Here is a 14611-nt window from a genome sequence, read left to right as displayed (position 1 = left end):
AATGACTATGATTTAGTGGCCATTACTGAAACATGGTTAAAGGATGGTCACGACTGGGAGTTAAATATCCGAGGGTATCAAACTATTCGGAAGGACAGAGTGGATGGTAAGGGAGGTGGTGTTGCTCTGTTATTTAAGGATGACATCCGGGCAATAGTAAGGGATGACATCGGTGCTATGGAGGATAAGGTTGAATCCATTTGGGTGGAAATCAGGAATAGTAAGGCGAAAAAGTCACTGATAGGAGTAGTCTATCGGCCACCAAATAGTAACGTTATGGTGGGGCAGGCAATAAACAAAGAAATAACTGATGCATGTAGAAATGGTACATCAGTTATCATGGGGGATTTTAATCTACATGTCGATTGGTTAACCAGGTCGGTCAAGGCAACCTTGAGGAGGAGTTTATAGAATGTATCCGCGATAGTTTCCTAGAACAGTATGTAATGGAACCTACGAGGGAACAAGCGGTCCTAAATCTTGTCCTGTGTAATGAGACAGGATTGATTCATGATCTCATAGTTAGGGATCCTCTCGGAAGGAGCGATCACAATATGGTGGAATTTAAAATACAGATGGAGGGTGAGAAAGTAAAATCAAATACTAGTATTTTGTGTTTAAACAAAGGAGATTACAAGGGGATGAGAGAAGAACTAGCTAAGGTAGACTGGGAACTAAGACTTTATGGTGGAACAGTTGAGGAATAGTGGAGAACCTTCCAAGCGATTTTTCACAGTGCTCAGCAAAGGTTTATACCAACAAAAAGGAAGGACGGAAGAAAGAGGGAAAATCGACCGTGGATATCTAAGGAAATAAGGGAGAGTATCAAATTGAAGGAAAAAGCATATAAAGTGGCAAAGATTGCTGGGAGATTAGAGGACTGGGAAATCTTTAGGGGGCAACAGAAAGCTACTAAAAAAGCTATAAAGAAGAGTAAGATAGAGTATGAGAGTAAACTTGCTCAGAATATAAAAACAGACAGTAAAAGTTTTTACAAATATATAAGACAAAAAGAGTGGCTAATGTAAATATTGGTCCTTTAGGGGATGAGAAGGGAGTTTCAATAATGGGAAATGAGGAAATGGCTGAGCAACGGAACAGGTTTTTTGGGTCGGTCTTCACAGTGGAAGACACAAATAACATGCCAGCGACTGATAGAAATGAGGCTATGACAGGTGAGGACCTTGAGAGGATTGTTATCACTAAGGAGGGAGTGATGGGCAAGCTAATGGGGCTAAAGGTAGACAAGTCTCCTGGCCCTGATGGAATGCATCCCAGAGTGCTAAAAGAGATGGCTAGGGAAATTGCAGATGCACTAGTGATAATTTACCGAAATTCACTAGACTCTGGGGTGGTCCCGGTGGATTGGAAATTAGCAAACGTGACGCCACTGTTTAAAAAAGGAGGTAGGCAGAAAGCAGGAAATTATAGGCCAGTGAGCTTAACTTCGGTAGTAGGGAAGATGCTGGAATCTATCATCAAGGAAGAAATTGCGAGGCATCTGGATAGAAATTGTCCCATTGGGCAGACGCAGCATGGGTTCGTAAAGGGCAGGTCATGCCTAACTAATTTAGTGGAATTTTTTGAGGACATTACCAGTGCAGTAGATAACGGGGAGCCGATGGATGTGGTATATCTGGATTTCCAGAAAGCCTTTGACAAGGTGCCACATAAAAGGTTGCTGCATAAGATAAAGATGCATGGCATTAAGGGTAAAGTAGTTGGATAGAGGATTGGTTAATTAATAGAAAGCAAAGAGTTGGGATAAATGGGTGTTTCTCTGGTTTGCAATCAGTAGCTAGTGGTGTCCCTCAGGGATCCGTGTTGGGCCCACAATTGTTCACAATTTACATAGATGATTTGGAGTTGGGGACCAAGGGCAATGTGTCCAAGTTTGCAGATGACACTAAGATGAGTGGTAAAGCGAAAAGTGCAGAGGATACTGGAAGTCTGCAGAGGGATTTGGATAGGTTAAGTTAATGGGCTAGGGTCTGGCAGATGGAATACAATGTTGACAAATGTGAGGTTATCCATTTTGGTAGGAATAACAGCAAACGGGATTATTATTTAAACGATAAAATATTAAAGCATGCCGCTGTTCAGAGAGACTTGGGTGTGCTAGTGCATGAGTCACAGAAGGTTGGTTTACAAGTGCAACAGGTGATTAAGAAGGCAAATGGAATTTTGTCCTTCATTGCTAGAGGGATGGAGTTTAAGACTAGGGAGGTTATGTTGCAATTGTATAAGGTGTTAGTGCGGCCACACCTTGAGTATTGTGTTCAGTTTTGGTCTCCTTACTTGAGAAAGGATGTACTGGCGCTGGAGGGTGTGCAGAGGAGATTCACTAGGTTAATCCCAGAGCTGAAGGGGTTGGATTATGAGGAGAGGTTGAGTAGACTGGGACTGTACTCGTTGGAATTTAGAAGGATGGGGGGGGGGGGGGATCTTATAGAAACATTTAAAATTATGAAGGGAATAGATAGGATAGATGCGGGCAGGTTGTTTCCACTGGCGGGTGACAGCAGAACTAGGGGACATAGCCTCAAAATAAGGGGAAGTAGATTTAGGACTGAGTTTAGGAGGAACTTCTTCACCCAAAGGGTTGTGAATCTATGGAATTCCTTGCCCAGTGAAGCAGTTGAGGCTCCTTCATTACATGTTTTTAAGGTAAAGATAGATAGTTTTTTGAAGAATAAAGGGATTAAGGGTTATGGTGTTCGGGCTGGAAAGTGGAGCTGAGTCCACAAAAGATCAGCCATGATCTAATTGAATGGCGGAGTAGGCTCGAGGGGCTAGATGGCCTACTCCTGCTCCTAGTTCTTATGTTCTTATGTTCTTATGTTGTTGAATAAAAATTGACCAATCTCAGTTTTGGGCTTTTCAACTGATTTTACTTCAAATTCTTTGGGGTGCAGGTTGGGGGGAGTGCCCCAGAACTCAATTGTCATTTGTATGAAGAACAACTTCCTGACTATAAAAGCTCTGGCGTTTTGAGAAGGTAAATCGAGAAGAGGTGTAACTCGACCACAAAATTAAAGGCCACAGCACTCCTTACGACTGCAAGGTCCCAAACGGGACTACTGTTTTAGCCAGTACAAATCCGGGCCGGCTTTTATAGGGAAATCTCCACGAACCCAAGCCGATGAACCTCCCCCACTAGAAGGGGAGCTCATATTCCACGATCCTGTGGAGAGATCTATTGGGGTGTCCCCATTCGTCCCATGAGGATTATTACACTGACATCACCTCACAACAGCTCACCACTCATTGTATGGTATTGACCCCTTGCTCTGGTCTCTCCTACCTGATTTGCGGAGAGTTGCTTTCACACTGTGCCATTAGACCCTGTGCCAGTGAGGCTGGCTTCCAACGCACAGGCCTCGTGCCCATGTTCCAAAAGGAAGGTGACTGGGATTCTCCTTCGAGCTGCGCGTTTCAACAAATCCTATTAATCTTCAGATTGCAGCTAATTCTATCCGATCCCGCAATAGCAACACACAGCAGGTGTACGGTTCTGGGCATAGTTTAAACTGCTTCCCCAGTGCTGGTGAAGATATATATATCAGATAGAGCGCACTCAAAGTGCATTCATTTTGACAGCACATGAGCTCAATGCCATTTGAATTCAGCAGTCCTTAATCCTGTCGAGCACATCACCTGGTTGGATCCTGTGGTATGGCATAATGGAAGGGATTCAGCCACTGCTGCAGTGACCATCTGCTGTCCAAAAATAGCAGCCAAAAGACCCCAACCCCAATCTATCATCTGATGGTGCTGAAAACGCTGCTGGTCCTTTGCCCGGCTCCCAAAATGAGCACCCAGGTCATGCTCACATCAGTTAATTACAGTAGGGTTAGGAACAAAGCCCAAGGCCTGGTTCTCCTGAACATATCCCTTGTTGAACATCTGCCCAGAGTAGAGACTGGGAACTGAGACACACTTGCCATCAAACCTAAACTAGGTGCAAGTCTTCCACAAGCGAGGCCAGGAAACTCTCGGGGGACACAAAGACCAGCACGGGCAGCACGGTAGCATGGTGGTTAGCATAAATGCTTCACAGCTCCAGGATCCCAGGTTCGATTCCCGGCTGGGTCACTGTCTGTGTGGAGTCTGCACGTCCTCCCCGTGTGTGCGTGGGTTTCCTCCGGGTGCTCCGGTTTCCTCCCACAGTCCAAAGATGTGCGGGTTAGGTGGATTGGCCATGCTAAATTGCCCGTAGTGTCCTAAAAAGTAAGGTTAAGGGGGGGGGGGGTTGTTGGGTAATGGGTATAGGGTGGATACGTGGGTTTGAGTAGGGTGATCATTGCTCGGCACAACATCGAGGGCCGAAGGGCCTGTTCTGTGCTGTACTGTTCTATGTTCTATGTTCTAAAGGCGTGAGGTTGGTCTCTTCTGCCTTGTAACTGCTAATTGCATTTTCCCTTGGCATGAATCAGAGAAAATTAGCCATAGGATCTGCTAGGAGACAGAAAGACTGTCTAATCTATAAATATCACAGACAGCATGCAGCACTGAAGTCAAAGATTAATGTACAAAGTACATAACCGGAAAATAAAGTCAGGCAAAAGGGATGATGATGCATCTGGGTAATATAACTAGCCTGGAATATACAACAGCGCGAGCATTATTTGATTAATCTCATGGGCTGAAGAATCATGACAGCCTGAAGTGAGCTGCACCATCGAGGCAAACAGTTCACGCATCTGGGGCGGGATTCTCTGACACATTTCTGCCCTGACACATCGGTGGGATTCTCTGTTACGCCGGCCGGTCAATGGGGTTTCCTATTGTGGGGCAGCCCCACGCAGCAGGAAACCCCCGGGTGCCGGCAAAACGGAGAATCACACTGGCGGAGAATCCTGCCCCAAATGTGCCAAAGCAAAGCATTGTATTATTAGATAATACAGTTCAATAGTACCCTTCGCCAATTATTAAAGTTGTCTAACAAGCACTTATAGCAGACAATGATTCCTTGCACATGTATATGGTGCTCAATAGGAAGTTGGTCTGACCTGCAAGAGTCCAAAAGTCAGGAACAATTACGGTGTCATGAACAGTGGGCTGATTTTACCTGTCAATGTTTAACGACTGTTGTGTTTACTCGCTATTCCCAGTAGCTTCAAGCATTTCCTAATGCTCTATTGTTGCAGTTTGCCTGCAGGGAGCCAGCAGAGAATTAGCATAGTACAGAAAGATGCCATTCAGCCCATTGAGTTAGCTCTGTCTCTTTCGAAGAGTGTTTGAGTTAGTCCAATATTCTTTCTTTTCCCCAAATATCAGCAATTTTCTTCTCCTTTGAGTATTTATCCAATTCAGCTTCAAAGGTTACTATTGAATTATCATCTGACAACCTGCCAGGCAGCACATAAAATGCAAAATTGCAGAAAACAGCTTTCCTCCTGGTACATCTGGTTCTTTTTCCAATCGGCTGAAATCTGTAATCTCTGGTCATCAACCCTTCAGCCACTGAAAACAGTTTTTCTGTTTTTAAAACCCCCCTCTTCATGATTTTCAACATCTTCATTGAATCTCATCTCAGCCTTCTCTCCTCAAAGGAACACAACCCTAACTATTCCAGTCCACCCATTTAACTTCCCTCATACCTGGAACCATTCTAATATGTCTCATCCAATCCTTTTCCAAAGTCTTCACGTCCTTCCTAAAGTGTTGTGCCCAGAATTGCACACAATATTCCAGCTGAAGTATTTGACAGTTTTACAGTTGTGTTCTATACTTTCAACAACATGGGTGGAATCTTCTGTTCTGGCGATTACGTTGCTAGTGCGAGCGGACGTCTGAGTGAATTTGCGCTGGAGAGTGGGGTAGCTGAACATGCGTGCTGTTTGATTCATTCATCAAGCATCCGTGCGGAGCATATCCATGAGCGAATCTCGTGGTGTCGTAGGGTGGACCACTTTCCACCATCACCTCATAGGCTCCAATGTGCCAGGTGCCAGATTTCAGTGGCACTTGGAGATCCCATTCATTCTTCCACTCTACTCCTTGACTACATTGCTACCACCAGCTATTGACAATTGTATGGCATGCATAGTGACTCAGCAGATAATTCTAGGTTTTCACAATGCATTCAGAATCTGAAACAGCTTTACAGTGCCACAAATAGCTGGAACGAAAATCTGCAAATCCCATCGCACATCAGAAAAGGGGGAATTCTATCCTGCAGATCAATCTCACAACGATGTAGGACTGCAATTGTTTACTTGAAAGGAGGTAGACAGAAAGATTGACGTACATTAAAAGGGCTGTTATATTTTCAACATTGTTCCCCGCGATTCATGGGATCGATGGGAAGATGGCAGAGGCTCTTGTGCCATTCTGATTTTTGAATTTTATCACATTACTCCTGTGGCAACATACCAATAAAAAATATTTCCAATGGTCAGCTGACAGTGAGCAGAATCTTACCGCCTTTGGGAGTAGTGAACCATTGGGGAATAATCCAGTTTGCGACTCCAATATTCTATAAGTCAGGCCCATCTGCCAAATCCTCCCAGGAGGTGCCGAATTAAGGGGCAGCCTCCAGGAAACCCGTCTGTCATGATATGCAGACATGCAGATAATGATATACAGACAGGCACAGACAGGCAGCTGATGAACAAAGACAACAGGACATGACCAATGAGCAGGCAGGACACTCAGGGGTGGTATCTCACTATAAAAGGCAGGAGGCCCTCACATGCCGCCTCTTTCCATTGATGAACATCTACAGAGTGAATCAGGGTGTATGTACAGTATCACACCTCCAGCACGTGGCTAAGAGCTAGTCTGGTTCAGTCAGATAGAGTAACCACACTTAGGTTAGCAGAGAGTCAAACTCATAGAGAACTGTGCTAACTGTGCTACTGGTTCAATCAATCAGATTGAACAAACTTCAAGGTCTGGAGTATCTTTTGGTTAAAGTTGCATCCAGTTGCAGCCTGTGTTATCCCAGAGTACATAACACAACACTGTCCAATTAAACATGATCTCCACATTCCCCACATTTGCAGGGAAGGTGAGCGGGTTCCTGAGGCCTCCGCCCCATTTAGTGGGTCTGTGGCAGGCCCACTGGGAGAGGTGGGTGATCTAATGGCAGCAAGGAGAGCGCAAAGGCATCCCAAAGGTGCAGACACCTTTTTTTGACATCAAGTTCACAAATGCTGACTGTCAATGCCAATAGGCTCCTTGGTGTGTGTGTGTGTGGGGGGAATTCCAGGACTGCAGCTGTGCTTTTTCCTGCTGGTAGTCCTGACTTTGAGGTATGGAGCCTTCAGCTCCGATTGCCATCACCAACTTCCATGGAGCTGCCAGGCTCAGCATTCAGCAGAGGCTATTCTAGTTTCAGGGGGACAGACAGATGGCTATCAGCCTCCCAGTGTAGCAGTTACTTACATCCATTCAGGTATTTTTCCTGTGAAATCAACTTCAAATGTGGAAGTTAATTGCTGACATAACATTCACCAATAATTGCCCTAATATTTATGTAGAGGTCAGAGGGGGTGTGTGGGTCGAGGCGTAACTTTTAAGAATCTGGAAACCTAGAAATGTGGGGAACGTGGCGATCATGTTTAATTTAATGACTAGACCTCACATTTCTTTTCTCCTCTATTTCCCACCAGGCAGTCAGCCAGGTTGAGAGACTGGTTGGCCAATGGATAGGAAGACATGTGGCTGGTGGTCGAAGCTAGGGACCTCTGGGGTTTAGAGAGGAAGTGTTTGTGGATCAGTCTCGGATTAGGGGATGAAGGCTGATCAGTAAAGGACGGCAGGAAAGCGATGAGAGGGGGGCACTGTTGCTCTTCCAGACCCACAGGTCATGCTGGAAAAGCATTTAACTGTTTAACCCAGCAGCTGCTGGGTTTGACGAGCCCCAGGAGGCTCACAGTATCTATCGCCTCGAGACTTCCAAATTCTGAGGCGTGTTGCCTCGTGAACATATTACAATTATGGACCCACCTCTTGACAGCTGCTTACTCGGACACCGCCTCCGCACCCCCCCCCCCCCCCACCCCCACCCCCCCCCCCCAACAAACACCCATCTGTCCATGTTAAACCAGCGGCAGGTGTATTCGCGCCATTTAAAATTTAATCCCCACTCTCCCGCTTTTCCTAGCGAGTTAGAAATCCCCCTAATGGCACACATTATCAGAGCTTTAACAGTGAAAACTGGAAGCACAGTTTCTTGTAAATGGAGGCATTTCGGTTGATAATTAAACAGTAAAGTTTGTTTCTGCCCAATCTTCCCTCTAATTATTTTGGGCAGCCTCTCCTTACCTTTAAAATGGTAAGGTGTGGACGCATGGCGTGCTATTTGAAAATGGGACCACCTCTGTTCAGCTTGTGTGGCATTTTCTGGGCTGCTGTAGTTAGAGGGAATATTGCTTCTGCCAAAGCTTTCTAAATGAGTTGATAACCTCCTTTTGTTCTACTGTTAAACTGATCTTTCAGTAATTATAGTCTCCTCCCTCTCGCCTCAACCGTTGCATCGTGCTGGGGTACAATATCCAGAATGGGGCCTCTCTCTAACCTGTAGAAGCTGAAACAGTTCAGCTCTGTTCCCACCAGCCCACTAGAAACTAGTTAATTTATAAACTATTGATCAAATGTAGGACTACCCACACTATCCTATTCTTCACGTGTAAGTTAGAGAATGATTGTAGGCCATCCGGTGTAGGATGAACAGCATCACCCAGTCCGATCCTTACCCAACTGCCATGAAAAGTGATGAAGGGAGGAAACCTTGACTGGTTTCCCCTTCTCCAGGGCAATGGCTCTTCAGTCAGTTGAAACAAACCACATGCACCAAAAGGAGCTGAGATTAGGAATGAAGTGTGGAGCCATTTGGTGTGGACATCTCTGTTATACTCTTCACTATGCAGATATATTGGGCGGCACAGTGGCACAGTGTTTGGCACTGCTGCCTCATTGAACCAGGGTTCAATTTCGACCTCGGGTGACTGTGGAGTTTGCACTTTCTCCCACATCTGCGTGGGTTTCCTCCGAGTGCTCCGGATCAAAAGATGTGCAGGTTCGGTGGATTGGCTGTGGGACATTGCATCAGTATAGGGCGGGGAAGTGAGCCTAGGTAGAGTGCTCTTTCAGACGGTTGGTGCAGACACGATGGGCCGAATGGCCTCCTTCTGCACCGTAGGGATTCTATTATAACCAAACCTCGTTCTGGGGATATTTGCTCAACCACAGTGAATGAATGCAAAAGGTTAAGTATCTGCAATTTAATATCTGCAATAGTACACCCAACCCCTTTTGAAAACTTCACTCAGTCAGCAGTACTCTTCGTGCTGAATCACAAGGTTCCAGGTTCAGGTCCTACTCCAGAACCAAGCACAGAATTCTAGGTTGACACCCTGGTGCAGTACTGAAGGATTGCCGCAGTGTCAGACACCTTCTTTCAGATGAGACATGAGCCTGAGGCTGAGTCTGTCCTCTCAGGTGGATGTAAAAGATCCAATGGCATGATTTTGAAGAACAAGGGAGTTATTCCCGGTGTCCTGGCCAATATTTATCCCTCAATCAACATCACAGTGATAGATAACCTGGGCATTCTCACCTTGCTGTTTGTGCAGTGCTGGCTGTGTGCGGATTAGCTGGTGTTTGCCACGTTATGACAGTGACCACACTTCATTGGCTGCAAAATTCTTTGGGATGCATTGAGGTTGTGAAAGGCGCTTTATTAATGCAAATATTGCTTTTCTTTCGAGTTTATCCCTTTCTCTGAAATAAGACCATAAGACATAGGAGCAGAATTAGGCCACTTGGCCCATCGAGTCGGCTCCGCCATTCAATCATGGCTGATATTTTCTCATCACTATTCTCCTGCCTTCTCCCCATAACCCCTGATCCCTCCAGCCTTACAACCCTCTGAGATAACTGCACACCTTCAATTCTGGTCTCCCCCAATTTTAATTGTTCCACATGTGTCGGTGACTCTGTCTTCTGCTGCCTAAGCCCCAACCTTTGGAATTCACTTCCCACACCTCCTGTCCTCTTTTTGACCTAGTTACTTAATGGAGATTTGGGTCACCTGACCTAGGATCGCCTTGTGTGGTTCAGTGTCGCAATTTCTTCTACGATGCACCTGGAACATTTCATTGCATTATCGGCCTTTTATAAAGAAGTTTTGCTTCAGAAATTTTTGGTTTGTGAAGAATATTGCTTTGTTTTAATCCACGGCAAACAAATCTCATATCGAAAAAGAAACTGATTTTTTATGCTGATTTTCAGAACAGCTTTAATTTAATAAAATAATCCTGTTTTCTCATATTTTATTAACTCAATTTCCCTAACTATGTCAAGAAACTGCATTACTGTAGTCCTCTCATTCTTACAGTAAGACAACGTGTGAAACATGTCAGCGTTTCTGAGTGGATCAACTTACCAGTTTCTGGGTCAGGCCTGGTGGGGCCCACTCATATGTGACTGTGTCAAAAGTTGGATCTTTCTTTGTCACAATTGGATTGGTAATAATCATTCGGTTCCTTTTATAGATGCGGACTCCATCTCCTCCCTTCACCCGGGCAGTCAGGTTGGAATATTTCGAGTCAGCCAAGAGGCGACCGATTTTCCGATCGTCCTCTGCATCGGAGTGCAAGCTGTGATCCTCCTGGTTGCACTTACATGACTTGCATATCTTCCTGAGTCAAAAAATAAACAGAAAAAAAAAACATTAGATAGCTTGCATCTCTCTGTACAGGGACGGCTATCATCTGACAGATCAATGGAATTAGTCAAGTGACAAAATTGGATCAAAATACCTTTGTTTGCTTGAGCATGGGCACATTTGACGGAAAACCTGCACTTAATATAAGTCGCCGTCTGCATTTTGGAAGATGAGTTGTACTCGGAGTACTTTAGCATCTGTGCAACAAGTCATTATCTAATGGGACTGGGTGGTACAGTTTCCAGGAACGTCGCTTTCTTAACATCTGGGTATTGAGTCAGAATTCAGACCAGATTGAAATGAGCAATAAGATGGTTTCCTCCCTCTTGATGTCAAGAGTCAACAAGAATTGGCACAAAAGAGCCTACAGCACAAACTGCTTTTTATTTTGATTTGACAGAAATTGTATTATTAATCTGTTCGCACCTCTTAGGCTTGGAGAATAAAATCTCTGAGAACTTCCGAAGTTATAACAGACGACGATAATTATATCGACACATGGACTGCACTATCCCCCCTTCCTGACTCATAAAGTGACAAAATGCTCAGCGTGGGCTATGTCCACAGATGTGACAGATTGACAAAGTTGCAGAATAAAAGCTAGCAACAAGGAAGGATGTCTTATTGAATGATGGAACTTACTTGTGTTCCTATTTTTTTAAATACTCATTCATGGCTGAGCCAGCATTTATTGCCCATCTTTAATTGTCCCCTTGAACTAAGTGACTTGCTCGGCCATTTCAGAGTCAACCATATTGATGTGGTTGGGTCTGGAGTCACATGTAGGCCAGACCAGGTAATATTCGCTCCCCTTTCGTATCCCGGCCCTGGGTCACTGACCGTGTGGAGTTTGCACATTCTCCCCATGTCTGCATGGGTTTCACCCCCACAACCCAAAGATGTGCAGGTTTGGTGGATTGGCCATGCTAAATTGCCCCTTAATTGGAGAAAAAATAATTGGGTACTCGAAATTTATTTTAAAAAAAGATTTGCTCCCCCAACGGACATTAGTGAACCAGATGGGCTTCAGGGTCATCATTAGACTTTTAATTCCAGATTTTTTTGACTGATTTTAAATTTCACCATTTGGTGGGATTCAAACCAGGGTCTGGAGCATTACCCGGGTTTTCTGGATAACTAGTCAGCGAGAATATCATTACGTCACACCTCCCATCTATTTCTTTTGATCTTGGGAGTCTCAGCTGGATTTCGACAGAGTCCAGTCCATCCCAATCGAATGGTATGCTTGCATCCACATGAAGGGGTAAAAAAGAGATCTTGGCAGGGAATCTCCCATCTTGCTCGCCCCGCCACCTCTGCCAGTGACAATTTGGCGCTCAGCCAAAATTTCATTCGCTGAAGCGGGACTGGAGAATCCCAGCCGCGGGCAAGATCGGAAATTCCGACCCTTCATTTTAATCTTGTGGCAAATCAAAACTGCTTAGCCTTGTAGGTCATGTTCTCCCCATGAAATAAACTAACCAAACAAATTTGGTTTCCCACATTAAAGTTAAAACTGAAATCTTGATTTGTTTTGATCTTTGTTCAGCTAAAATAGTATTGGCAGCGGATTGTTCTGACAATTTCAGTTTAAAATTAAATTTGGCAGGAACACAAGACGACGAAAGCTCGTTTTAACTCAGCACCCAATTTTTCACTGCATTTAGAGGCAGATCACAGGGTTGTTTGAAGTGGGAAATTAAAAAGTATCAGACTGGTGCAGTATGGGTTTACGTTATCCTCCATGTGTACCACATGTTAACTCAGACTGTGTCAGTGTTGTAACTACTGTGTATTATCAGGTATTTCTGCATTTCACCGGGTCAATAAATGTTTGATGTGTAATCCTGATTTAACTGTCTCACAGCTAAAGAGAAATTGGATAAGCACGAGGTGGGCAGATCCTCCGCTCAGATATTGAACTCACATCTTCGACATCTACATTGGCTACATTAACATTTGTTATTTTGTAGGCGTGATGCACCTAAAAAATAACTCAGGGCACGATTCAGCCAACCCCTTGCACCCAGTACAGAGCTGGATGCAATGGGTGAATCACGCAAGAACCCCAGATCGGGCTCTGTGCCGGGCGCGGGCTGATCCTGAGTCACCCAACGCACTCTGCCCAGCACAATCTGGTTCACGGCTGATACATGGGAATAGCACCAAATAAAGTTCCCTTCCAAGCCACTCACTATCTAGACTTAGGAATGTATCGCTGTTCCTTCACAGTTATTGCTGGGTCAAAATCATGAAATTTCCTTCCTGACGGCACAGTGTTGAACAGAGCCATGTGTAGAAGCAAGCAAGGCGACTTTACCCTTTACCCATGTATATAGTTTCTAGTAGTGAATAAATATTGTAGAACTACCTGAGACTACTTAATAAGGACTTAGAGACAGGGAGGAACTGAAGGAGATCAAGATTAGTAGAGAAACGGTGTTGGGAAATTGATAGTATTGAAGACTGATAAATCCCCAGGGCCTGATAATCCCAGCGTACTTAAGGAAGTGGCTCTTGAAATAGTGGATGCATTGGTGGTCATCTTCCAGGATTCTATCGACTCTGGAACAGTTCCTGCAGATTGGAGGGCGGCTAATGTAACTCCACTATTTAAAGAGAGAGGTAGAGAGAAAACAGGGAATTATAGACCAGTAAGCCTAACATCAGCAGTGGGGAAAATTCTAGAATCCATTCTCAATGATTTAAAGCAGAGCACTTAAATAATGGCAGGATCAGACAGAGTCAATATGGATTATGAAGGGAAATCATGCTTGACAAATCTCCTGGAATTCTTCGAGGATGTAAAGGGTAGAGTTGACAAGGGGGAGCCAGTGAATGTGGTATATTTGGTCTTTCAGAAGGCGTTTGACAAAGTCCCACAGAGATTAGTGTGTAAAATCAAACCACATGGTATTGGGGTAGTGTATTGAGATGGATAGAAAACTAGTTGTCAGGCAGGAAACAAAGAGTAGGATTAATGAGTCTTTTTTAAATTGGCAAGCAGTGACTAGTTCGGTACGCAGGGATCAGTGCTGGGACCCCAGCTATTCACAATATAATATTAATGATTTGAATGAGGGAACAAAATGTTGAATTCATTTGCAGACCTCGGTGTATCCATATCATCATGGAGGCCCTATATGGCCGATCGACACAATATAACAAATTCAATGTGGACCAGGATGCCTGGCAGTGGGGTTCGCCGCCATCGCTGGGATGCCCCAGGTCCATGGTGTGATCGACGGGATACAGGTCCCCTACGAGCATGAGGGGCCGGTCTCCACAAACCGAAAGAGGTTTCACTCAATGAACGTGCAGCTGGTGTGCGACAACGAGATGCACGGCAGTGCCTGATACCCAGGCATCGCATACGACGGCTTCATCCTTGCGCATTCAACGGTTCCTGACACCTTAGAGGCGCACTCCTGGATAATGGGTTGCCTCTTGGGCGACAAGGGTTATCTTCTCCGGTCATGGCTAATAATGCTATCTGGAGACCACAGACCAAAGCAGGGATCATGACAAGGGGCGTGATCAAGCGGTGTTTTTAAGTGATTAGGATTGCTGTGGTTTCAATTTTTGAAAAAAAGGTATTTGGATGAACGGCAAAGACTTGCTGCAGTTAAACATGTTCAGAAGCTTAAAAAAAGGGCTGGCACTAGGAAGCAGTGCTGTAGCTTTAAGAGTGAAAAAAAGAAACAGCCCAAGACACCCTGTACCTGCGTTGATACATTTGTTGTAAAATACATCTGCAAAGGGAAGCCGACTGTATCCTTGCAACTACAGTCTGTGTGGGGACAAAATAGTTACTGTACAGTCTTAAAGCGGCAATGCATTTAAAGAGATAATGCATTTAAATTGGCAATACATTTAATGCATCAACCACAGAAAGAAACAAGTGGCAATGGACAGGACTATTGGAGAAGACTC

General features: G+C 44.7%; 1 protein-coding gene across 1 annotated transcript in view; it reads right to left on the bottom strand.

The window, feature by feature from the left end:
* lmcd1 (LIM and cysteine-rich domains 1) overlaps nt 1-14611 on the bottom strand; it is an 86269-nt gene that overhangs the window by 39772 nt on the left and 31886 nt on the right. Inside the window, exon 3 of the mRNA XM_038810762.1 lies at nt 10397-10652. Within this exon, the coding sequence (XP_038666690.1) occupies nt 10397-10652 (256 nt within the window). The remainder of the gene's footprint in view (nt 1-10396; nt 10653-14611) is intronic.

Source organism: Scyliorhinus canicula, chromosome 11, assembly GCF_902713615.1.
Source record: "Scyliorhinus canicula chromosome 11, sScyCan1.1, whole genome shotgun sequence".
NCBI classification, from domain to species: Eukaryota; Metazoa; Chordata; class Chondrichthyes; order Carcharhiniformes; family Scyliorhinidae; genus Scyliorhinus; species Scyliorhinus canicula.
This window is presented reverse-complemented; position numbering and strand designations above follow the sequence as displayed.